The sequence below is a fragment of the Eschscholzia californica genome, unplaced genomic scaffold (genome assembly GCF_041429995.1).
Source record: "Eschscholzia californica isolate CP2 unplaced genomic scaffold, dmEscCali1.0.p SCAF_5, whole genome shotgun sequence".
Taxonomy (NCBI): Eukaryota; Viridiplantae; Streptophyta; class Magnoliopsida; order Ranunculales; family Papaveraceae; genus Eschscholzia; species Eschscholzia californica.
Window position 1 is genome coordinate 51,503,065 of NW_028238472.1, and position 24,642 is coordinate 51,527,706.

The 24,642-nt window shown below is 36.3% G+C and overlaps 3 protein-coding genes across 3 annotated transcripts; 1 reads left to right on the plus strand and 2 right to left on the minus strand.

The window, feature by feature from the left end:
• The first annotated feature begins 219 nt into the window (after positions 1-219).
• On the plus strand, positions 220-18,571 carry LOC147540390 (ferredoxin-dependent glutamate synthase, chloroplastic-like). The gene is made up of 33 exons (XM_086639043.1): positions 220-711; positions 3,192-3,504; positions 3,888-4,330; positions 4,418-4,549; positions 5,333-5,431; positions 5,681-5,751; positions 6,435-6,531; positions 6,795-6,887; positions 7,280-7,425; positions 8,538-8,697; positions 8,869-8,979; positions 9,113-9,328; positions 10,280-10,437; positions 10,749-10,878; positions 11,210-11,268; positions 11,402-11,507; positions 11,652-11,748; positions 12,409-12,524; positions 12,610-12,807; positions 12,940-13,050; positions 13,492-13,731; positions 13,874-13,972; positions 14,601-14,696; positions 14,782-14,979; positions 15,086-15,160; positions 15,258-15,386; positions 15,504-15,602; positions 16,083-16,225; positions 16,327-16,420; positions 16,810-17,048; positions 17,139-17,217; positions 17,764-17,847; positions 18,036-18,571. Exons 1-33 carry the CDS (start codon positions 403-405, stop codon positions 18,195-18,197), a joined length of 4,902 nt encoding a protein of 1,633 aa, XP_086495169.1. The 5' UTR covers positions 220-402; the 3' UTR covers positions 18,198-18,571.
• Positions 18,572-19,423: 852 nt separating this feature from the next.
• Positions 19,424-23,432, minus strand: LOC147540391 (calnexin homolog). The gene is made up of 4 exons (XM_086639045.1): positions 23,347-23,432; positions 23,161-23,230; positions 19,902-21,258; positions 19,424-19,822 (listed from the first exon to the last, which is right to left on the minus strand). Exons 1-3 carry the CDS (start codon positions 23,428-23,430, stop codon positions 20,786-20,788), a joined length of 627 nt encoding a protein of 208 aa, XP_086495171.1. The 5' UTR covers positions 23,431-23,432; the 3' UTR covers positions 19,424-19,822; positions 19,902-20,785.
• LOC147540392 (calnexin homolog) lies at positions 19,574-20,685 on the minus strand. Its single transcript, XM_086643214.1, has 3 exons — positions 20,661-20,685; positions 19,902-20,557; positions 19,574-19,822 (listed from the first exon to the last, which is right to left on the minus strand). Exons 1-3 carry the CDS (start codon positions 20,683-20,685, stop codon positions 19,574-19,576), a joined length of 930 nt encoding a protein of 309 aa, XP_086499340.1.
• Positions 23,433-24,642: the final 1,210 nt, after the last annotated feature.

Consider the following 24,642-nt stretch of genomic DNA (forward strand, 5'->3'; position numbering starts at 1 on the left):
AAGTAGGGGAATTCTTCATAAAATTCCCAATACGTAGAACAGTATTCAGTACTTCAAAACACAATATACTAAAATAAAAACTTATATAACAATCATTTTCAATCTTAGACATTCCACATAATCAACGGTCCAAAATTTTCATTGACTTTTCTTATATATATTTATTAAAGTCGAAATTGTTTGTATTTGAAGACGATCGCTTCTCCACCAGTTCGAGGTAGACGCGAGAGGAAGCGGTGGTTCATCATCTCTCTTTCTCTCTCTAAAAAAAAACCCTTTTTATCCTTTTGAATCCTTCTCCACACGATCCTCTCTTTCTCTCTCTAACCCTCTCTCTCTCTCTCTAGCCTCTGGTGGTTGTGTTTGTCTATCTATCGTTCTACTACTGGGTCTGGTTGAGTCATGGCGAGTCTTCAATCAATAGTTCCAATGTCACAATTACTATACTCAAATGGAATTTCAGCTTCTTCAATTAATGGTAGTATTAGTAATTCAGTTTTTTCAGCTAATAGAAGACTCATTTTAGGGGATTTTGTTGGTTTATGTTATAAATCAAAGAGAACTAGACGAAGAATTGGAGTTGGAAATAGTACTAGTAATAGTTCGAGAGAGACTAATGGGAGAAAGAATTGGTCTTCTTCTGTTAGAGCTGTACTCAGTATGGATTCTGGTAGTAAAATTGATATTAAGAAAGAATCTAATGATATTAAGGTACTTTCTTAAGTTCCCTTTTTTGAATTTTGTATTGATAAACAAAGGGTTTTTATTAATTTTGGGAAATTTTTAGTTTGCTAAAAATGTGATTTTTTTAAATTTGGATTGATTAACAAAGGAATATTAAATTTGGGAAATTTTTTAGTTTGTTAAAAATGTGATTAATTGAAGTTAATTTGGGTTTCTTCATTTTATGGGTATGATACTGAGAAGTTCAATTTGAATAGATAGAAACTTTAGTCTTGGTTGATAGGAAATGGTGATTGAAATTGAAGTAGTATTGTGAAGGTCATATTGGTTTGAGTGGTAACATATATGTTTCTGTCTGTAAGAGACCAGGGTTTAAATTTTACCATTTCGAAAAGAAAGTTGGAGTAGTATTTGGATTTCTTGTTGTCTCAAGTGGCTAATTCAATATGATGTACTGTATTAAGTTAAGTGGTGTTTATTTAGTTGTAGGAGGATTAATTTTAACCGTAACAAATGATATGTTTGATGAATTAATAGGGAGCTCAAGTGCCGCCAAAATGAATTAGGTATGGATGAATAGGCTGAGATTGTTGGTATCAAATGAATTATGTTACTTATGATAGGTAAGAAATAAAAAAATTACTCCGTACAATGCTACAATTTAGAGTTGTTACCTTCATTCCATTGACTACTTTTATGGTGGTTCCCAAACATTGCCTTAAAGAGGGAGAGTTGTGAGAGACTGAGTTACCCAGTTCCAATTTTGATTTACCAGCTACTTGTTTCATGGCTTTAATTTGAGCTGCGTGTTTCGAAGCTTAAGTAGTCGGAATTATGAGCAACTCAAAAGCGTATAGTATAAATATGTATAGAATTTATTAGTGATGGCGAATCTTTCCTGGAGTAGCTCCCGTGAGACCAGACTCATGCTTGGCGGACCAGAATTAAGTCTAAACCCCAGTTATTTGATACCATCAAGTGGCATCTCGTTTGTCATCCGTGACTTGTCTCTCACTTGTTTTAAGTTCCTACTTGAATACGAGCACATCACTTAGTAGCAGAAGGAACTAATAGGAAATGAAGTGATCTTATTGGGTTAACGTCGATGCACATAATGGTACAACTCAAGAACCTTCGAGTAGGGATGCAAGCTAAGTAGTTGACTTGGATTAGAATTCAGGTCTTGCTATTCTATTTCAATCTGCAGCTACCTGAGTGCCCCAGGAGTCCATTGTGCCACCCCGGCTAAGTTTCTTTTGAAAATGTTACTTACATAAGCATAACTAGCATAAGTATAATCCTTCTTATTTGGAAAGAAAATGAAGTATATGCACTTTTTCTGACATTTCAAAGCTCTTACAGAGTTAAAAAAAATTGAAGAAAGAGAAATCTCCCTCAAACCCAGAATGGATGTGACCTACCATTGAGCCTATATTGTGTCAAGAGCCCAGCTGCCTAATTTCCGAGCTTTAGAGTCTGATAAACTTATCTTAGATATATGCTTCTTCTTTGGGGAGTAATATCTGGTGAAGGACATCCTCGTATCAGTGTATCACTTGAAACATACTTTTGATACAGCAAAGACCTAGTATAGTGGTGAATACAGGACTAATCGTTGCATTCTCGTTCTCCTCTACTTATTTATCATGATTAGAAGTGAAGTTACATAATCAATCATAAGCCTTTATATGTGGAACTTATGCATCTCTCCAAAAACTGAACTCGTATTTTAGCCTACTTGGAAGGCAACGTTGAAGTGGACCGTTAATTTTCATATACTGTAGTTGTAGTTGGAAACCAAGTTATAGTTGTCGTGCTCCTCTTAGGTGATACTGTTAACTCATCTAATGGTGGTACATTGAAAATTGGTAGCAAAAACTGAAAAGTGATATTTCCTCGTAATGGTCCAACAATTCAAATACTTTAGGTTTAATATTGTCTTTGTGATGACAATAATGTTGTTTGATATCACGTTTTCTTTTCCCCCCTACTCTGTCTGTTATGCTTTCGCGTTGAGAATAGGTACTAAATGTTCTTTTTAGGATAGTGTCTTTAGAGGTAAAAGGCAATCACATTGGAAGGAAATAAAACTGGGTAGGGAAGAAAAGGTTCAGAAATCCAATTTGTCCAAAAAGAGATTTATAATGGGTAAGAGCAAATGTCGTAGTTGTTGTAACTTATAAGGCCACACTCTTCATAGTAATTGATAGTCAATCAGGATGTTCAACTATTATTATTTTTTATTAAGTAATAAATAGTGAACACTAATTTCATCCATTGCTGCTAAGGTTATTTTTATATTAACTATCTACTCAGCAAGATAAAATAGATATATTCGATTAACCTTATTGAACTTCCAAGAAGATACTGCTTAGTTAAGAATATCAGTTATGGCAAAATAATATAGAAGATACCGAGTAGTTTAGAATATCAGCTATCTACTTTGGCAAAATAACCTCTTTATATAAAATCGTGGTGTGAACCATTCCACTTTCTGTTGTTATCAGGTTGCAAACTTGAATGATATACTATCAGAAAGAGGCGCCTGTGGTGTTGGATTCATTGCAAATTTAGATAACAAGGGGAGCCATGGAATTGTTAAGGATGCCCTTACTGCTCTCGGTTGTATGGAACATCGTGGAGGATGCGGAGCTGATAATGATTCTGGTGATGGCTCTGGAGTGATGACTTCAATTCCATGGGACTTATACAATAATTGGGCCAATAAACAAGGGATCGCTTCTTTAGACAAGTTGCACACTGGTGTTGGAATGGTATTTCTTCCAAAAGATACCGGGCATCTGGAAGAAGCTAAAAAAGGTCGGTGTATATGGATATTCTGAATCAAATTATTTATACTTTTTCCAAACTATTGGGATGCAGATTTATTTAAGCATGTTGTGCAGTAAGTCACTGTTAGTTCTGGACTAGACTATTAGTCATGTAAATACTGTCCTCATGATTAATGGGTAAATCGTTTACATTTTGATGAGCTCCTAAGATATCCACCTATATTCTTATTTTAGTTGATCCAATTGGATAGCGTGGAAGGCCAAACATGTCTGGAAGTGTTTAGAGTAGTGGTGCCTCGGATTCCATCTTTCATGTTTCCATGATTTTATATTATTTTATTCCAGATATGCCGTTGACAATTCAATACTTGTTTTTTCCACTTTATGATTGAATTTTGTAAACTTGTGCAGTTATTCAAAACATTTTTAGTCAAGAGGGTCTCGAGATTCTTGCATGGAGGCCTGTTCCTGTAAATATGTCTGTAGTTGGTATTAATGCTAAAGAAACTATGCCCAACATACAACAAGTATTTGTCAAGATTGTGAATGAGGAGAACAATGACGATATTGAAAGAGAATTGTACATATGCCGGAAATTGATTGAGAAGGCAGCCAAGTCAGAAAAATGGGGTGATGACCTCTACTTTTGTTCTTTGTCCAATAGAACAATAGTTTACAAGGGCATGCTTCGTTCAGAAGTTCTGGGGCAATTCTATTCTGACCTCCAAAATGATCTTTACACATCCTCCTTTGCTATCTATCACCGCAGATTTAGCACAAATACTAGTCCAAGGTGGCCACTTGCACAGCCAATGAGGTTTCTAGGTCATAATGGAGAAATTAATACAATACAGGTTTTACTCTTTTTTCTCCTCATTTTGCTAGTTCTTTGTTCCCAACTTTGCTCATATTCTTAACGACGATTTTCTGTTCTTCTGCAGGGAAACTTGAACTGGATGCAATCTCGAGAGGCATCTCTGAAGTCTCCTGTTTGGCGAGGTCGTGAAACTGAACTTCGACCTTTTGGTAACTCAAGGGCATCTGACTCAGCAAACCTTGATAGTGCAGCCGAGGTACAAGAGTTCATTTCCTTAATTTAATATTTGGATATTAATATAGGACGCATATGGTGCTGGTTCACTCTTTTAAATTCTCTGAATGAGATCTTCAATATTTATTTCATGGGACATTGTAAAAGTGAATCACAATAAGACAGAGAAAATTTATTTGAAAGAAAATTGAAATTCTATAAACGAAGTTGCAGATAATTTTTGGCAGCTAAATCTCCTTCTTGACCATTGAATTATGAAACTCCATGAAGTTTCAATTTTGTTTTAGTAAAACTCTATGTTCCATTCTGCTTAGAAAATGGAAAACATAACCTGGTATTATTAACACACAATTACTAGTGAAGGAACAAAGTTCAACCTCAAGCTTTCTCAATTACGTGTCGATAATGTAATGACAATGCGTCCAAATTGGGTAAAGAGGCTGACTAGATGATGACAGGAACAGAACTATTTTTGATAAAGTGGCGTAATTGTGATGTCAAAGATAGAGATTTGATCCATGTAATGATCCTGATTCTGCTAAGGGAAATCAGGATTAAATTTTAGACTAGAGGTTTCTCATGTGAATTTTTTAGGAGCTCATCAAAATGTAAACGATCTGCTAGTACTTGAAATCTTTGACTGTGTCTATGTGTCTGATTATGATTCAGTTTATTTATCACCCACGTTTCTACCATAACATGTGCTATTTGCATTTTTGTGTTTTTGATGTTTTATTTGTTCATAGATTTCTTTAAAGTTTTATTTGTCTTACTCGGTTTGCTCTTCCTTTTGTCTTGTCATCAGTTGATGATAAGAAGTGGTCGCAATCCAGAGGAAACACTTATGATTCTTGTTCCAGAGGGATACAAGAACCATCCTACTCTGACAGTGAAGTATCCAGAGGTAATTTAACATCAACTTGTAGTTTGTACAATCAAAAATAAGTTTCTCTTACAAGTGGGACGGATGAAGAGCTTTCTGTAAACAATGAAAGTATTTTTAGGTCATAAGTGGGTTTAACTGCATTTATCGTTTATAAATTCTAATGTTCTTACAGGATATTCGGTTATAGTAGAAGTCGTATCCTGGATGTTATTTGCTTCCAGTTTAAATGAATGAAGAGCATTAACTTCTTATTTTTTTCTTTTCTAGGTTGTTGATTTCTATGACTACTACAAGGGTCAAATGGAGGCCTGGGATGGGCCAGCCCTTCTTTTATTCAGGTAACAAAATAAAAGAAGCTCTAATTCTGTTACATAACTTAGACATTCAGAGACAAGTTTATTTATGGCTGTCATATACAAGTTGCTTCTTAGACTACATGTCGGCAGGTTTCGTTAGAAGATGCAAAGTAACATACGTAAAAAGTGAGCTAGGAATATTCCACGTCTGAACATTCATTTTTCCCCAAAAAGCTTGCTTAAATAATTGACGAAGACATAGAAACAGATATTTTTTAGACTAAATATCGGCAGGTTGGATTCCATGAGTAAAAACTCTAAGCATAAGGCTTTTCCCCAAAGTCATTTCTGCATATTAAGTAGCAGATGGAAAAGGAAAAGCAGCTAATTTCTGGCCAAACCATTTAGAATGGTTGCTTTTTTATTATAGATTCCCAACTTCAGAATGTCCTAATTTGGTGGAATGGTGGTTCAATGTGTTGCCTTCTGTGTGATGGAAAGATGATCTTTGGAAGATCAATATATTGATAGACCGAATTATAGTAGATACCCAGCAGCAGAAGTTTAAAATTCAAGGACAGGGATTGTGCTCTACTGTCTGTAAGTAACAATGTCCTGTCAGCTAGACATTCATTCTAGATGGAAGGTGGCACCTTGTAGAACAGTCTATACTCAACAAAGTAGGAATCGATGTTCTGGTTTAACTTGACACTGCCATGTTTCAGTGACGGAAAAACAGTTGGAGCTTGTCTCGATCGGAATGGCCTTCGCCCTGCTCGATATTGGCGAACTGTTGACAATGTTGTCTACGTTGCATCCGAGGTCATTCATCTGTCTTACCTTTTTCTTTTATTAACTTTTTTGAGAAGTAACAAATGAACAGTGCCTTAGCAAGTGGGCGTTGCAAACTTTGTGAGGATAACCTTATAATATAAGTTGCTTTAGGTAATCAACATATATTAGACCTCTCTACTTTGTTGGCGAATTTTTCGAATAACTCCACTGTTAGAATTTGCACAGCAGACCTCAAAACATACTATTTCTAAACTTGTTTTTATTTGATATTTATGTCTTCTATGTTGCAGGTTGGCGTACTACCAATGGATGATTCGAAAGTCACAATGAAAGGTCGTTTAGGTCCTGGAATGATGATCACTGTTGACCTACAGGATGGACAGGTTTTTAATCTACATCCCGTGTTTACATTTTGCTTGACGACACAATATCCAATAGCATGTGGTGAATCTCTGGTCGACTATGCTTTAAATTTTCTACTTTCTTTTACCTATCTTGTGCAAATAAGATAGCATCATTTCTTATATTATTTGCATGTGACATACAATCATCGAAAGGACACCATTTTCATCGATTTTCAACTGTAAATTTTCTGTCAACTGTAAATCCTCTGGCAAACTGTAAATCATACTTTCCTATTTCTGCGATTGAAGTATCTCTCGATGAACTTGATAGGGATTTAGTTTTACTTCTCTCGTAATTTCGTCACCTAAAATTGAGATTTCCTATACTGGACGGCATGATTTCTACATCTGATTCTGGTACTGTTTTTCAGGTTTATGAGAATACAGATGTTAAAAAGAGAGTCGCTTTATCAAATCCATATGGAAAATGGTTGGATGAAAATATGCGTACTTTGAAGCCTGTTAACTTTCTTTCCACAGCAAATATGGACAATGATGCAATTTTGAGGCAGCAACAGTAAGTATTTGAGTTTGAGTTTCCAAAAGTGGTTATACTGAGATAGATGCATGAATCTTCTTATCTGGAAGGACCTACAGTATGCTAGCTAATACTATTTTCTACTTGAATGTCAAATAATTACCTCTTGCACTAACAAGTATGATTTAATTATCTGTTAGAGACTTTTTACTTTCAGTAACTGTTTTATGTTTTATATGAACGTGAACCTTTCTACCAACGGGAATCATTGATAAAAAATTGTTCTATAGCAACTGCTATCACATGAAGAAGGGACGAGTACCAGATTTGGTCTTCGTGAACAGAATCATGCTTTCAAGTCTTTAGTGTGATTTCTTTATCACTATTGACAATTCTTGGTCAAGGTACTACCTGATCAATCGGTATCCTTAGTTTGCGGATTTGGTGGTGGAGCTTGAAGTAGTATACTAGTATTGTCTATGTTATAGGATGTCAACTTGGCCCCAACTTCAGTACAAATAGTAGAAAACTAGAACAGTTGGTATACATGAGCGAATTTCTTATAACTTTCAAATACAACCAGTAGCAACTTCTAAGAAAAATGTTTGTCCTAGAAAATTTGATTTGAACTCTTCAATTTCAACTATTTATAAAAAAAATTATGTAACCTTGAAGTAGACTAGTGAGAATAAAGTGCCTTCTGGTGGGATGACGGAAGGATATTACTACTACACTTCTAAGAAATCTTAGAATTCATTTTTCGTGCTCGAGAGGTGGCGCTAAGGCGGGTGCTTCGAACTGACCTTGATGCTATTTTACGCATTGATGCAAGTGCTTCAATATCACCTTGAGCGGTTGTTGATTCATCGTATCTTTTTCTCTATTTTGTTACTGCATCTTGCTTGTTTTTCTATGTTCATTTAACATCATAAAGCTATTGAACTCGATATGCTGAAGGAGTAGGGAGTTTTTAAGGTGTTTAAGCTGTAAAATATTATTCAGGCTTTGAGCCTTAAAAAGGATTATGCTGGTGTTCTGCCTTAATGCTATGTTTCACCTTAACAAATAACCATTTTCTAAAATATTGTGCTTGAGGGTGATTTCCTTTTAGTTTTCATCTTATTGCTATACTCTTGACTATGGTGGACCAGGGCATTTGGTTACTCAAGTGAGGATGTCCAAATGGTTATCGAAAGTATGGCATCACAAGGAAAGGAGCCCACTTTTTGTATGGGAGATGATATACCATTAGCCGTTCTTTCTCGGAAGCCACATATGCTATATGACTACTTCAAGCAACGATTTGCTCAGGTCTGCTAACTAAAGTTGATTTATTATGATGAAAATTGTAGTGCTGGAAAAATGTGTACCACCTATTTCTTTTTCAGCCAGTTCTGCTTTTATTTTTCATGTGCTAACTGCTGCATGTATCTTAAATTCCTAACATTTTCCTCCTCTATTTGGTAAATGTCCTTCTGCCAGGTTACAAACCCAGCAATTGATCCTCTTAGAGAAGGATTGGTTATGTCCCTTGAAATTAATGTTGGAAAACGTGGAAACATCTTGGAGGTTGGACCTGAAAATGCTTCGCAGGTTTGTGTTTCATTATTTCAATTTTTATCATAAATGTTCTATTGAGTCTACTAAGTTCACTTTTTATTTATCTAAAAATACATTAGCAACTGATATACATCTCCATTAACTTGACTCTTGGATTCCTGAATAGGTTATTCTGCCTAGTCCTGTACTAAATGAAGGAGAGCTCGATTTTCTGGCGAATGATGCCAAATTGAAACCCCAAGTACTGCCAACGTTTTTTGATATTCGGAAAGGAGTTGATGGTTCGCTTGAAAGAGCACTTAACAAACTTTGTGAAGCTGCTGACGAAGCTGTTCGAAATGGCTCACAACTGTTGATTCTCTCTGATCGCTCCGATGAGCTGGTAGTTTACTTTCTGAGATTCTCTACTTTATGAATGCAATCTACAATTAGCCATGCACTTTTTTTTTTTTGAATAATTTGATTCAATTGAAACGGGGGAAAAAGAATGTACTGCCCCTAGGGGCCCAACAAAGAAAGAAAATCAACACACGAAAAAAATGAAAGAGTCCCAATACTCCACGATATCCGTAAAAGATTTGTGTCTAGCCCATGTATAACAACCTCTCCAATGGAAGATATTGCATTTAGCCGAGAAAGTGATTTGTTCTGATGAGTGTATCTTATCCAGAAAAATAGTCCCATTTCTCGCTTTCCATATTGCCCACATGATGGCTTTAGGGATTAGATTAATGAGCTGCTTCGTGTTCTGATGAGTGTATCTTTGTGATCAATTAGCCATGCACTTGTGTTCCTAATTTAAGAAGCAACATTGTTTAAACTGTCATACCAAAATTGTTGGTTTCTGCTTATAGCCATACCTTATCCACTTCACTCAAAATTCATGTCTTTATTATACAAAATTTCCTTCTGTAGTTTAATACTTATGAAATTATAGCTTTGTGTGGTTCTAATTATCATTTGGGAGATTACTGGTTATGAATGTTCTGTACCTATGTTAGTTACTGCTGTTTTTATAGGTGTATATACAACATCCAATACGCATATTCTGCACGTGATTTGTAGGGTTTTCCTTCTTATACTTGCTATTGTTTCAGTATTACTAATTTATTATTAACCTAATAGTATAATACTATTAGTCTATTCCCACCTGTTGTTATTTCATATTCGTAGTCATTTAACACTTCTTTTTTTGTGGCTTCGTTGCGTCTGTTTTTAGTTGTAAACTTTCCAATTAGGCATGCCTACTCACCAGATTGACACGTGAAAGTGTAGGGAGAATTTGACTTTAAATCCTCTGGTAAAGGGACAATAACTGAAATTTTGTTATCAGGAGCCAACCCGTCCTGCTATTCCTATACTTCTCGCGGTTGGTGCGGTTCATCAGCATCTGATTCAAAATGGCTTGCGGATGTCAGCTTCCATTGTAGCAGATACTGCTCAGTGTTTTAGCACCCATCAGTTTGCTTGTTTAATTGGATATGGTGCCAGGTTCTTTCTTACTTTATGCTGAATTTGCTGAGTTCTTTCATTTGTAGTTCTCACTTCTCTTCTTATTATTGCTTTATAATCCAATCTTTCTGGACAAATTTAAATTGAAGTCTTACTTCCTTGATCACATAAAACTTTTTGTCACCCTTCAGATTGTCAAGTAGATTATTAAGTTTCTTATTGGGTAGTCATTTGCATCGAGTTTATTTCATTTGATGGTTCCTTATTAAGCACAATTCCCTCCCGGAGTTTGTCCTCATGCACTAAGTGCCACTGCTCGGTAAATCTTAACGGTGTGCTAATCCTTTCAGCGCTGTATGCCCACACTTGGCACTGGAAACATGTCGTCAATGGCGTTTGAGCAATAAAACTGTGAACTTGATGCGGAATGGAAAGATGCCTACTGTTACAATTGAGCAGGCTCAACGGAACTTTTGCAAGGTCAGCGTATAGTGGTAGAAAAGATAACTTGCATCTGTTCACAAATTGTGGTTGAACATTATGCCTTTTTTTTCTATTAATACGTGATATAGAAACTTGAGGAAGCTTACAAGTATTTAACTTTTTCTGTCACATCAAGACGAAGACCAACTTGAGGAAGTCACGGATGTATTCATTTATTTTAGTTCAAAATTCAATTTGAAGTTATATTCACAATCCTCTGCATCTTGCTACAGTGAAATGTGCTACAATCTAACTTTGTGTTCATTTCGTTGTGTGTAGATGATGTACTAACAGTTACCATTTGTATTTTCTTGACATTCCAATTCAGGCAGTTAAATCTGGTCTTCTTAAGATTCTCTCGAAAATGGGCATCTCACTGCTTTCCAGGTTTGTTCTGGATACCATCCCTGTCAATTGTGTTCGGACTACCTATTATGGTGTTTTGTTTCTGGAACAAGGGTGTATGTGTTTATGGCTATTACTTTTTGTCTAATATCTCTCTCTACATTCTTGTAATCAGTTACTGTGGAGCGCAAATATTTGAGATATATGGCCTAGGAAGTGACATAGTTGATCTTGCATTTTGTGGAAGTGTATCAAAAATTGGTGGGCTGAATCTTAATGAGGTACTGTATGGAAAAATAGACGCACTTGGGTCTGTAATTGGTGGTCTTACTCGTAGTTGGTCTATTTTACGAATCATGACCCATTCCAGAAGGAAGGATTCCCTTGTAGTTCTTTTCTCTTACTTAAAAATTCTTTTTCTGCAGTTGGCAAGGGAAACAATATCTATTTGGGTTAAATCCTTTTCAGAAGATACGGCCAAGAGACTGGAAAATTTTGGGTTCATACAATTCAGACCAGGAGGTATCACTCTTTGACTTGAAAAATGTTCAAGTTTTGCTTCATGATTACAATTTAGTAGTCAATGCAATTCGTAGAGATGAAAGATCAATTTCAGGCATCAATTGGATGCAAATAACTACTAGTGAACTTGTCGCCATTGATACCTATTGATCTTTAAGAACTGTATAATTGTCAAAATGCAAGATTGTAAATGAAGAAATTTGAATAGTGGTACTTCTGATACATATAATTTGCCAAGAGGAGAGACAATCTTGAATTAATTGTTAGTTTTGTCGCTTCTCTCAGATGAGTATGTTAATCTCATATGTAACTGCACTCTTCTGGTTTCTCAATTAATTGTGTTATTTACTCTAGGCTGTAAATTCACTTACTTTCAGCCTTTGAGGTGGTTGAGCTTATTGTTTAGCCATATTTTCTTTGGTTGAAGACTTGAATGAATATATTTGATTCCCACTTTCTTTTTTGGTCACATGATCTTTATCTGATTTTATGTACTGGCTTCTTCGTATTGAATGTTCTTGAAACTAGTAACTACGCATTTTGTGTATAATGAGATTATGTGACAGTACTTTCCACCGCAGTAATTTGTGAATGACTGTTATTATACAATTGTGTTTTTTTTATAAAGGGCTGATTCTGATTTTTGTTACTTACGAAAAGGTGAGTACCATGGAAACAACCCTGAGATGTCTAAACTACTCCACAAAGCCGTTCGCCAAAAGAGTGAAAGTGCATTTTCAGTTTATCAACAACATCTGGCTAACCGTCCTGTAAATGTAAGTTACTGGAGTTACCTCCTCCTTTCCAATATAGAATGCTGGAATCTGGAAGCTGACTTATATCATATTCATTTGCTCCAAGGTTCTCCGTGATCTTCTTGAGTTCAAGAGTGATCGGCCCTCGATCCCTGTAGGGAAAGTTGAGCCAGCAACTTCAATTGTGCAACGATTTTGCACTGGTGGAATGTCACTTGGAGCAATTTCAAGGGAAACCCATGAAGCAATTGCAATTGCAATGAATAGAATAGGTGGAAAATCCAACTCAGGAGAAGGTGGTGAGGTAATTTTGTGAATTTTACCTTTGTGAATTTTACCTTTGTGAATTTTACCTTTGTGAATTTGATCTTGCATGTGTTGTATTGGTCAGTACTATTCACTCAAAATAACCAAATTATGGTGATGTTTTATCCAGGATCCTATTCGTTGGACCCCACTTACAGATGTTGTTGATGGATACTCTCCGACACTTCCACATCTCAAAGGTCTTCAGAATGGAGATACTGCAACAAGTGCAATCAAGCAGGTCAATCCCATTAATTTAGTCACTTTGCCCTTTTTGTGCATAGTTTTAAATAGTACCTACTGTTTCATATAACTTTCTAATATTCACTGGTTGCATATACTCTTCTATAGTCCATTCATCCCAAACATTATTAGTACAATCATATAAGCAAAAACCATTTCCTCAGTGAGTTACTTAATGAGTTCAAATTTGTTCAAAATTTTATTTCTCTTGCTTCACCTTGAACAAAGTGTTCGATCTGAAAAGTTGGTCGGATTTCATAATCAAACAATCTGAACCCAAAGTTAAATCTTGGCAACCATGCTCTATACACCAATATCGTGAAGGTTTCTCTTATATATATGCACGGTAAGAGGTTATCTTTGGGAAGTCTCAAAGAGTCACTGTGAAAGTACGCTCCGTCAATCTGAAAATTAAATCATATATTCGAAATATTTTCAGGTTGCTTCAGGTCGTTTTGGTGTCACTCCCACATTCTTGGCTAATGCTGATCAGATAGAAATAAAAATTGCACAAGGTGCAAAGCCAGGGGAAGGTGGCCAGCTTCCTGGAAAGAAAGTTAGTGCTTATATTGCTAGGCTGAGAAATTCAAAACCAGGAGTCCCACTTATATCTCCACCTCCACATCATGATATCTATTCAATTGAAGATCTCGCCCAACTGATATATGACCTTCACCAGGTGAAGTACTGCTGCTACTTGGATATGTTCATCTTTTAAAATGTACCTGAAGTTTTGCATGACAATAAATTGAGTCAGTTTGTATCTGTTAGATGGTTAATATCGAAGACAGAACAGTTTTTGACCTGTGGCTAATATACAGGTCAATCCTCGGGCGAAGGTATCTGTCAAGCTTGTAGCAGAAGCAGGCATTGGTACTGTTGCTTCTGGTGTTGCGAAGGGTAACGCTGACATAATTCAGGTAATCTTCTTGAAACTGGCTGTGTTCTTGTTTGAGATGAACTCTTAGCGGGAGTGTGGGGCCACTCGCCTTTCAACACTCTTTATCTATTGTGTTTAGTATGCTTTAACTCTCCCAAAATACCACATTCACGCACATGTCTAATGATGCTGGAGAACTGACAGTCTGAGATGGCCAAGACCCATGGATACGGCCCTCTGGTTACTTTATTAGTTTTAAGCTTTCTTAGTATTGATGTCCTTAAGAATCGGTGGTGTCATTGGTATTCAAGTTATAATTGTCATTCATGGACAAAGGGAAATCTGGTGACCAAGAATGTCATATTTAGGACCTCATCGCTCATAGCCAATCGGTTTGAGTTGGATTTCAACAAACTTAATATTGTCACAAGTAATAGGCCCCCACGTGCTACGCTCTCCCAACAAAAAGACTTGTGTTTGGCAAAAAGAACTCTATCATGTGAAGGGTCAAGGGATGTCTAGTTCACATGGACAAGTGGAAGTCTTGTGACCTAGAATAATATCCAGAGCCTCTCAAGTTGTAGAGAAATGGTTTTGGGTTGGACCACCCAAACATAACACTTCAAAATTTTGAAAATTAAGTTGAACACACGTATCGTGTTTTGCAGATATCAGGGCATGACGGAGGCACTGGAGCAAGCCCTATAAGTTCCATTAAGCATGCCGGTGGTCCCTGGGAACTTGGACTCTCTGAAACGCACCAGGTTTCTTTCTACTTTTCATTATTTATGATTCTTTTTGCTGCACGATTAAATGATCAATAGTTGACTTTTGGTAATATTTTTGCAGACGCTCATTTCAAATGGGCTTAGAGAAAGGGTCATTCTCCGAGTTGATGGTGGATTCAAAAGTGGGGTTGATGTTCTAATGGCTGCAGCAATGGGTGCGGATGAGTATGGGTTTGGTTCTGTAGCAATGATTGCCACTGGATGTGTCATGGCAAGGATTTGCCACACAAATAACTGCCCAGTTGGTGTAGCTAGTCAGGTGATGAAGTACTTACTTTCTTACACTTTCTTTATTATATCAGGTTATTATTTCTTATTCCTATATTTACTTTCTTCTTTTAATTTTTTCTGAATTTGTACAACAGAGAGAAGAATTACGTGCTCGGTTCCCTGGTGTACCTGGTGACCTTGTAAACTTCTTTCTGTATGTTGCCGAGGAGGTGAGTTACCCCTTCAGTATGGATATGCTAGATTGATTACATCTATTTCAGGTACCTTGGTACAATGAGGTTGCATGATTTACGTTATTTTGTCCAGGTGAGGGGAATATTAGCACAGTTGGGGTATGAGAAGTTGGATGATGTTATTGGACGAACAGAATTACTCAGACCAAGGCCTATTTCATTAATGAAGACCCAAGAGATTGATCTTAGTTACCTTCTCGCTGTATGTATTCAGTATCAAAATACCAACTAGTCACTTGACTAAATGCCTTTATGTTTTCATGTTCATTGCGCCTTGTATAATTTTGTGACTAAATAAAGTTTTCTTATTGATTTTCAGAGTGCGGGTTTACCTAAATGGAGCAGCACTCAGATAAGGAGTCAACCTGTTCACTCTAATGGTCCTGTCTTAGACGACATTTTAGTTTCTGATCCAGAGGTAACAATATCTTTTTGGCTAAATGGATATATTATTCTAAATCTTTGAATGGATCATTCAGTTTTACTTCAGCAATACATACTGTTGATCCAATTGCATCGGTGTAAAACATTTACGTGTTGAGAACTGGTGAATAGTCTTTTTCTTTAGAACCATATATCTTACTGTAGTCAGCTTTCTTTTAGAATTGGAAGGGATTACCAACAGCTCTATACAGGGTAAAAGTTCGCAAGTTTCTCCGAGAAAATAGTCTAACACGTAGAAAATGTTAACTTTTGAACCGTGACCAGTGACCATAATGTTTAAGTTCTTAAACCAAGCATTGCTTGAATGTACTGAAGTTCGAGGATTCGAGCGTTCATAGTTAATACCTTCTTTCTGATTTACATCTTTTAGGAATCACCATTTGTTAGATGTTAGAGTTACCAATATTTGGCTTATCCGGGAACATTTTACAAATCCTTGCATTCCTTTGCGCAGATCATTGATGCAATCGAGCACGAAAAAGTGGTCAATAAAACACTGAAGATCTACAATATAGATCGGGCTGTTTGCGGCCGGGTTGCAGGAGTGATTGCAAAAAAATACGGTGACACAGGTTTTGCAGGACAGCTCAACATAACGTAAGTTTCTTTGGTTAATGGTGAAAAGTTCTTATTGGTATTACTCAACGAGCTGAATGATAAAAGGATACATTTTGTGTAACTGTTTTCTATATATCCAGATTTACAGGAAGTGCTGGGCAATCATTTGCATGTTTCTTAACACCTGGGATGAATATTCGACTTATTGGAGAGGCTAACGACTATGTTGGGAAGGTATCTAAATGGTCGTCGTATGGATGGCTTTTATATTTGCCAGTGACTTAAAAACAGCAATTATAATGGAAATAACCCTTTTTCATAACCTTGTAACCGTTTTTCATGTTACATGAAAAATCTCTTCTTTCTTTTGCCATGTGGTCGTTGTAACTATCCTGATGCCTGTTTTTCCATCATATATATATAATGAATTTTTTGACGTTAAAATATCAAAAATAGAAAAGGACCCGTGTAATAATCAATTTTTCAAAAAATTCTTTTACCAGTTGTTAAACAGTACCCCATTTCATTATTAATAGCCATCTGTTTCTTTTCCTGTTACTTTTTTTTACCGTTATTTAAGTATCGATATCCACTAACACCATCAATATATGCTTTCTTTCCAGGGTATGGCTGGAGGCGAACTGGTTATAACTCCAACTGAGAGTACTGGGTTTTGTCCTGAAGAGGCAACTATAGTAGGGAACACGTGCCTATATGGAGCTACTGGAGGTCAAATCTTTGCTAGAGGAAAAGCTGGAGAACGTTTTGCTGTGAGAAACTCTCTTGCTGAAGCCGTGGTAGAGGGTACAGGAGATCATTGTTGCGAGTACATGACTGGTGGTTGTGTTGTTGTACTGGGCAAGTAAGTATCTAAATTTCTTACCCTGTATCGTTCTTTGTCTAACGGTGAAACTTGCTAGATGTTCATCATTGATGAATTTTTCATGGACAGGGTTGGAAGAAATGTGGCTGCCGGAATGACTGGTGGGTTGGCATATATTCTTGATGAAGATGACACACTCATCCCCAAGGTTCGTTCCGAACTTCAGTTTTTGTGGTTTCTAAATACTAAAAGTTTATAAATCAAATAAACCTCCTTAAGTCATGAACTTGTCCCATTCTTATGGTTAAAATAAAACTCAGTGTAACATTGATATATTGGCTTCGTAGCCACGTGAGACCAGAGCCGACACCCACCCTTTTACTTCAATTATTTTTCTCGTACTAAGCTTTTATAGAAAGCTTCTGACCTACTTGTTATATACTAGTAATTTAACGAGTGTTGAGTTTGAAACGTCGCTTCTTCAGTATCTCCATGAGCAGATGAACGCAAAATAAACGACAGAAACTCAAAAGATAAGCATTAAGATAACTTCTGGAATATATACGTAATTTCATAAACGGAAAATTTCATCAGACGGGTTTGGTGAATCAGTTTCCTGCACATTCACTAGCATAATATGGAAAATATAGGGACCTGTGTTTCTTATGTTATCTCTTCTCTCAACTTTTATTTCTGTTTGTTTTTATTCTTATTATGGATCCTCTGTTTATTACCTCGTTTGAAAAACACACAGGTAAACAAGGAGATTGTGAAGATTCAGAGAGTGAGTGCACCTGCCGGGCAAGTACAGCTGAAGAGCCTAATAGAAGCCCATGTTGTAAGATCATCTAACGAAGTCATATGCTTCTATATATATATATATATATATATATATATATATATATGTGTGTGTATGTGTGTGTGTGCGTGTGTGAGCGCGCGTGTTGTGAAAATATGTGCTTTTGTTTGTGTATTATGTTATAGAAATACAGTAGCTAACTCGAGAAAATACTTGCAATTTTGAAGGAGAAAACTGGAAGCAGTAGAGGAAGTCTAATTCTGAAAGAATGGGAAACTTACCTTCCTCTCTTCTGGCAACTCGTACCGCCAAGTGAAGAAGACACACCTGAGGCTTGTACAGAGTTCGAGAGAATAAAAGCTGCACAAATATCCCTGCAGAAAGCTTAAACAAGATAATCGTGACACTCGTACACCAAGGATTCAATATCTCCAAGAGTACTACAACTGAATACATTGTTGAAGTTTGTAAGAATTCGACGAGCAAGAGATTTCATTGACTGTTTTAAGTTGGTGACACTGAAAGGAAAATGTAGATCATGTACTGGAATTCCTTTTTTATTGTTAGGGTTTGGAATTCTTTGCTTTTAGTTGAGAATGTATTTCACCATTGGACTGTGTTAGGTCTAGTGTAAAGCTTTGCTGCCAAAATTGTTCTTACTGTAAATTTCGGAGAGCTGAGTATTTCTTCTCTTACCACAGCTAATGGTTTCTGTTTTTTGCATAATAATAATTATTTTCATGTATAAAAGGCTATTATTTTCTAATTGAAGTTTCTATCAATGGGCATCTACCTTCTTGTTCATATTGAACCTGTTTCAGGACTCCAGAATCAGTAGGAAATGAGGCGATCGTCGGGCTTCTCATATCGTTGTATCTGTAGAGAGGATCGGCTGCCCTCTCCCTCTCTATTTTGAAAAAAGATGAATAAAGAAGACCAACGACATAAAACCGTAAAGAAATGGCTTGATAATCTCGTAAGAAAGTTGTTTGTCGAAGAGTCAAGCAGTCTATCGATCAAAAGATATGAGGCAAATGGTTCAAGCCGAAATCGTAATTAACCTTCAAATATTCTTTTTGACATTCATTAAGGAGCTGCTGGCTGTTCCAAAGATGTGATATATAATAGAAGGCTGGAACAAGTCCACAAGAGAGTATAGATTTACCAAATTCGATATAATGTCTGAGGTCTACCTGAGCTAATTTCTGCGATATACCGAGTAAGATTTACTTAACTTTACTTAAAGTTCGATTAAAGTATTTACCTAAGATACAAAAGAAACACTCGCACTCGGTGTAAAACGTTTTAGTTTTTGGAGATATTGTGATAGTCATTTTCTTTAGAGCTATAGATTTCATAGTTGTGAACTTTCTTTTAGAACTTGAAGGGATTACCAACAGCTCTATTTAGGGTAATTAGTCTAGGACGTTGAACATGTTAACCATATATGTTTCTACTACTGCATCTTTTGAGAAACCACCATTTGGAATGGATGTCAGGGTTGCCGATACTTGGCTCGTCCGTGAAGATTTTACAAATCCTTCCATTCCTTTGATGGGATAATTGATGCAATCGAACACAAAAAAGTTGTGTAAGTATGATGAACTCAACTCATGACACACCAAAATCACCAAGCATTTAAAATATCACATCAAAGTCATCTGCAATTACACAGATCATACATATACAAGTATACATCCTATACAAATATATATCCTATCACGTAGCACATACACATTAAAATACAAGCGACGAAATATAAAAACTAAACCTCGTACTGATAACTACAACGAAGAGCACCACAGGAAATGGTTAACGAAAGATTACTTGTGCCGGGGTAGGCCAGAGTTACTTCCATCTCGTAATTGCACATGGAGATGTGGTCAAGTACGTTTTTGTTGTCTTGAGTGCGGGGAGAACCACATGAAATGTTCAATGAAATAGCAGTACCTTGCTCGCCTCGAGTTATATTAACGGTATAATTGCAACGACTGAAGAGATCACGTAGCTTCATCTGTAATAAGAATTCACACACATTCATTTTTCGAGGTACACAGAAGAAAGTGATAAGGTCGAAAAGCAAGAAATATTACCAAGTTATAGGGCAAATGCTCGTCGGATGGTTCTTTAACCTTTTCGTTTTCTTTCTCAGCTTCGAATTTCGGCTTCCATGTTTTCTCTCTGTATGTTTCTGCCTCCTCCTCGCTAGTTGCTATCAAGATGTTATCAAAAACGATACCATCTCCCATTGTCCAAATTTCAATTCCAATGGCTGCAATTGTCTCAATATTAGGCTTGTCAAGCTCATAGTAGTCAGGGTTGGGGATCTCCTTAGCCTTCCAAGTGCTCTTGTAGTTGGGGTTGTCAATCAGAGGCTCGCGACATGTTCCTCTGTAAGCTGACTCCACTATTGGGATCTCGATCTTAGGCGTGTCACAGTGACCATTCTCTTCATTGTCCAACTCTTCTAGCTTCACTGGGTTAGGATTATCCGTCTTCTCATGCGCATTACTGAACCATGTCTCAGATTGTACTCCATCTCCAATCTTCTCTGGTGCATCTTCGTCCCAATCATTAGGCTTCCCTGCTTCCTCCTTTGGGTTTTTTGTCTGTTCAGGGATTATATGCGGCTCATAGACATCTCGGTTCAGGATATTAGCATGTTTCTTCTGCTTCCCATGAATAATGTAAGGTTCGTCGAGCTCATTGTAGTCAGGAATGAGAATTTCTCCTTTAACTTCCAAGTGACCTTGTAGTTTGGGTTGTCAAAAGGTAAAGGACACGTTCCTCTGCGAGTTGGGTTGGCTATTGGAATCTTGATCGTAAGTGTATCCCATTGACGATTACTGAACCTTGCCTTGGAATATACTTCTTCATCTCCTATTTTCGTCGGTGCATCTTCATCCAAATCCTGAGGCTTCTTATCATCAGGATCAGAAATTGTCTGGGGAGGAATTAAAGGTGGTTCAAAGTCATCTCAATTCAAGAAATTAGCATGTTTTCTCTGGTTCCCATCAATAAGAATCACCAAGTCATTATTAGGCTTCAAAATAGCAGTATAGACATGGGAGTGTTTGTCAGATGGGACACGCGGAGGCGACTTAAGATGGTGCTCAACGAACTCCCCACTCCTTGGATTCTTGTGCTTCAAAATGAAGTGAACCTTATTCTTCGAACCACATTTATCAGGTCCAAACATGATCGAGTACGGGGACTCATTGTCGAATTCCTCTGGTTTCCATCCACCATCTTGAGGAGTAAGGTATTTTAGGTACGCACCACCACATTCAAGTCCGTTTTCGAGACGTATCTCAAACTGTAGCACAGTGGTTCTACCATTAGGATCGAAAGGCTCATTGAATTCTCTCACTATCGCGTACTTTTTCTCCTTTTCACTCACAAGAAGTCCATAATCATCATGTCCCTCAGTTTTAGCATGCTTCCATATACCTGTAAATTCAACATACTTGGTGTCTGAGAGGTATGGACTTCTGGTTTCAACAATAGATACAAGTAAAGACAGATTATCTGACTCATCCGAATCTGAATCATCTTACTCAAAAATATCCAAAATCACCTAGGGGTCCGTTTGTTACGTGAGAATTTGTAAGATGTGAAAATCCCCTACGGGGTCCGTTTGGTTCTTAATTTTAGTGGGTTTGCTTATTTTGGGAGATGATACTCTGTTTGAAGTTGATAATGGTTGGATATTCCGTTTGAAGTTGATGATGGCTGGATATTCCATTTTCAGAAGAGGGTGGGGAAATGGGTTTTCCCGCCCTTTTTGTGGTAAAATAAATCAACATCTTGTCCTACTTTATTTTCTACAATAAAGTTTTGACACTTTATGGTACAACCAAACAGCAGAAGACAGATTTTCAGGAAAAACAATTTTCCTGCTCTGTTTTCTGCGTAACAAACAGACCCCTAATTCAGTTATCCAGACAGAAACTCTCTAAAATATGACTCGACTCGTATCAGACCTTGAGTCTATGTTTGTGTGATAATCCCATCATAGAGAGACTGGGCTATAAGTGCATACTCAAGTTTGGTAAGTGTCAGAGACCTTTTCGGTGGGCTCGTTGAGCCTTCCCCGATCGCAAAACATCGCAGCCGAGGACAGATCATCGCCAAGGGTATGGGATTGTGATAGTGTTAAGAGAAAAAAAACAATATCACCATTACCAAACCCTAATTAACAAAATATCATATGAACTAGCATAGATCCTAATTAGAATAGGGTTTCTAATTCATTTGAATCACTCTACCTGGAAAAGGAAGGACATTTGTCAGGAAACCCCCTTGAATTTAGGGTTTCTCTTCATTTCAATCACCACAACAAGATATCAATCTGAACCCCTAAGATTTTCTTCCTGGAAATGTAAACTAGGTATCTTGGATATTCCTCAAAATGCCTTCCTTTATTATCATATCTATTCATTTCTTTTATCTCCTAACCTTATTTTCTTTCTCAAATAAAAAAAAAGGGTTTTTTTGAGCTTACCCCCTCAAAACAAATTAGTAATTGAGTTTACCCTCTTCTTCAGTAATTAGTAATTGACCTTACCCCCTTGAGTTTAGAAATTTTGACAAAATTACTAAGGACATGTTTGGCATGGATAATAAAATCATATATTACAAATAAAATCGATATTTGCTAATCATATTACCGACTAAATCAAACAATAAAGTAAAGTGGAATAACTACGAGGAACTATATTGAAGGATAATTGTTCTTGGTAGTCACATTTATTTTACGTACGCCAAACACAACTTTTGTGTCTTTGTCAAAAATAGTAAATCTAAGGGGGTAAGCTCAATTACCCATTATTGAAGGGGGTAAACTCAATTACTAATTAGTGACGAGAGGGTAAGCTCAAAAAACCCAAAAAAAAGAGGCTTTTCATGTGTTGTGAGAAGATTTGGTTGGTGTTTTGGAAGGGCTAGCAAAAACCATGATTAGCAACAGTTTATAACGTTAGAAAACATTAGCAACAGTTACTAAAAGACCATGACTACTCTTTTCGCGACGCTTTATAATGGTTGGCAAATGTTCTTTCCCGGAAGAAAACAAGCTCGTTTCCGACGGCCTTGAATACAATTTCCTAATAAGGTAGTATTGGTGACGGTTTGAAACCGTCAGTAATTAAAAGCTTGGAAAAAAGACCACGCTTTATCTCTTAGCGACGGTTTATAATAGTTGGTAAAACGAAAATTCATTTCAAACAGCTTTAAAGAACAATTTCTGTTACGGTATTAATTAACGACGGTCTTAAAACCTTCGGTAATAATACAGTAAGAAACTGTTGCCGATAAAGTTGGGATTCTTGTAGTGACATAATTAGAACTAACCTTGATACTGATCCTTCTCTGAAACAATCCATTTCCCTTCAAATTCTTCTTCAAATGATTCATAAAACATCTGTTTAAAGAAAAACAAATCACAATCGAATCCAATTTTGTTTTCTATGAAGTTGGACTATAGATTCTTGTGACAAAACAAAATGAATTAATGAAAGTGGGTTTCAAATCTCTCACCACATTGGAAGAAGCAGATAACTGAAACAGAGCAATAAGACCCAAAACAGTTCCCAAATAACAGAACCAATTTCCTGCTGCCATTAATTACTTTTCTTCTTCTTTCCTCTATCTGTTTTTTATTATCGAACCCATGAGAATATGAGATATTGTAACTATGAGGATATTATGAAAATTCAAATGTCTTTAGTTTTTTTTTTTTTGTTAAGGATCAAATGTCTTTAGTGGAGTTGGAAACTTTTTTTTTTTATCATTTTTCTTTCTTTTAAGGAAGAAACTTTCATTCATTAAAAGGTCTGTGGTACAAAAGTCCTCACTCTCTACAATTTCTTTCCTAGTGAAGTACTTGGTGGGGTTCAATTTAGGACCAAAAGACATGGTGGGGGTTTTAATTCATCTCCCATTCTTAAATTTGTAAGACATAGAACTAGTGAAATTGATATTTTGATTTAATGATCACATTTATATATTTTCACCGGCGGAAATATTAGCATTCCAAATCTTATCATTTTTAATAACTATTAAGAGTTGGTTTTAAAAAAAATATATATTTAAGTATTTGTTTTGTTCACATGAAATAAAATGGAAAGGGATGAACTTTTTTATTTTTTTTTATTTTTGAGTAACACAATTTTTCAATATTTTGTCCAACCAAAAATAATGATATTAAAGGAATAATTGAAAGCATTTTTGTACTTTTCACATCATTGGGAATATTCAAAGTCCAACCAGAGATATTGTCAAAAGAACATCTCTGAGCCCACCTTGGTTTAAACCTAAAACCTATGACCTTTCTAAAAGAAGGAAAGTTGATTTCAATTCATATATTCATGGCTTCCCTTTCTCAGATATTTCCTCTTATTTCTCAGACATTTCCTCTTATTTCTATTTTGAAAAGTCAACTTCTAATAGAACACCATTAGTTTGTTTAATTATATTAAAACTAAATAATATTTTCAATTCTATCTTTATTACCTTCATGAAACACAATAAATGAAAAAAATAAAAGATTTGTAACTAAATTTTTAATAATGAGTATTGTTAGGAAGAGTACAAAATTCATAAACTTTACTTTTAGAAATAGAATTTAGAAAATAGACAAATCGACTCGTAAATGTGGGCGGAGAGCAGGGGCGAATCCATGGGGGGTGCGAGCCGCACCCACTAGATCCTTCTGAAAAAAAATAATAGTAGTAATATTTTTTATATATATAAGTTCATGTAATTATATAAATAATGATATATATCAATGACATGAAGAAGGATTTGGCTTAGTGATTAAGGCATGGGTTGTAA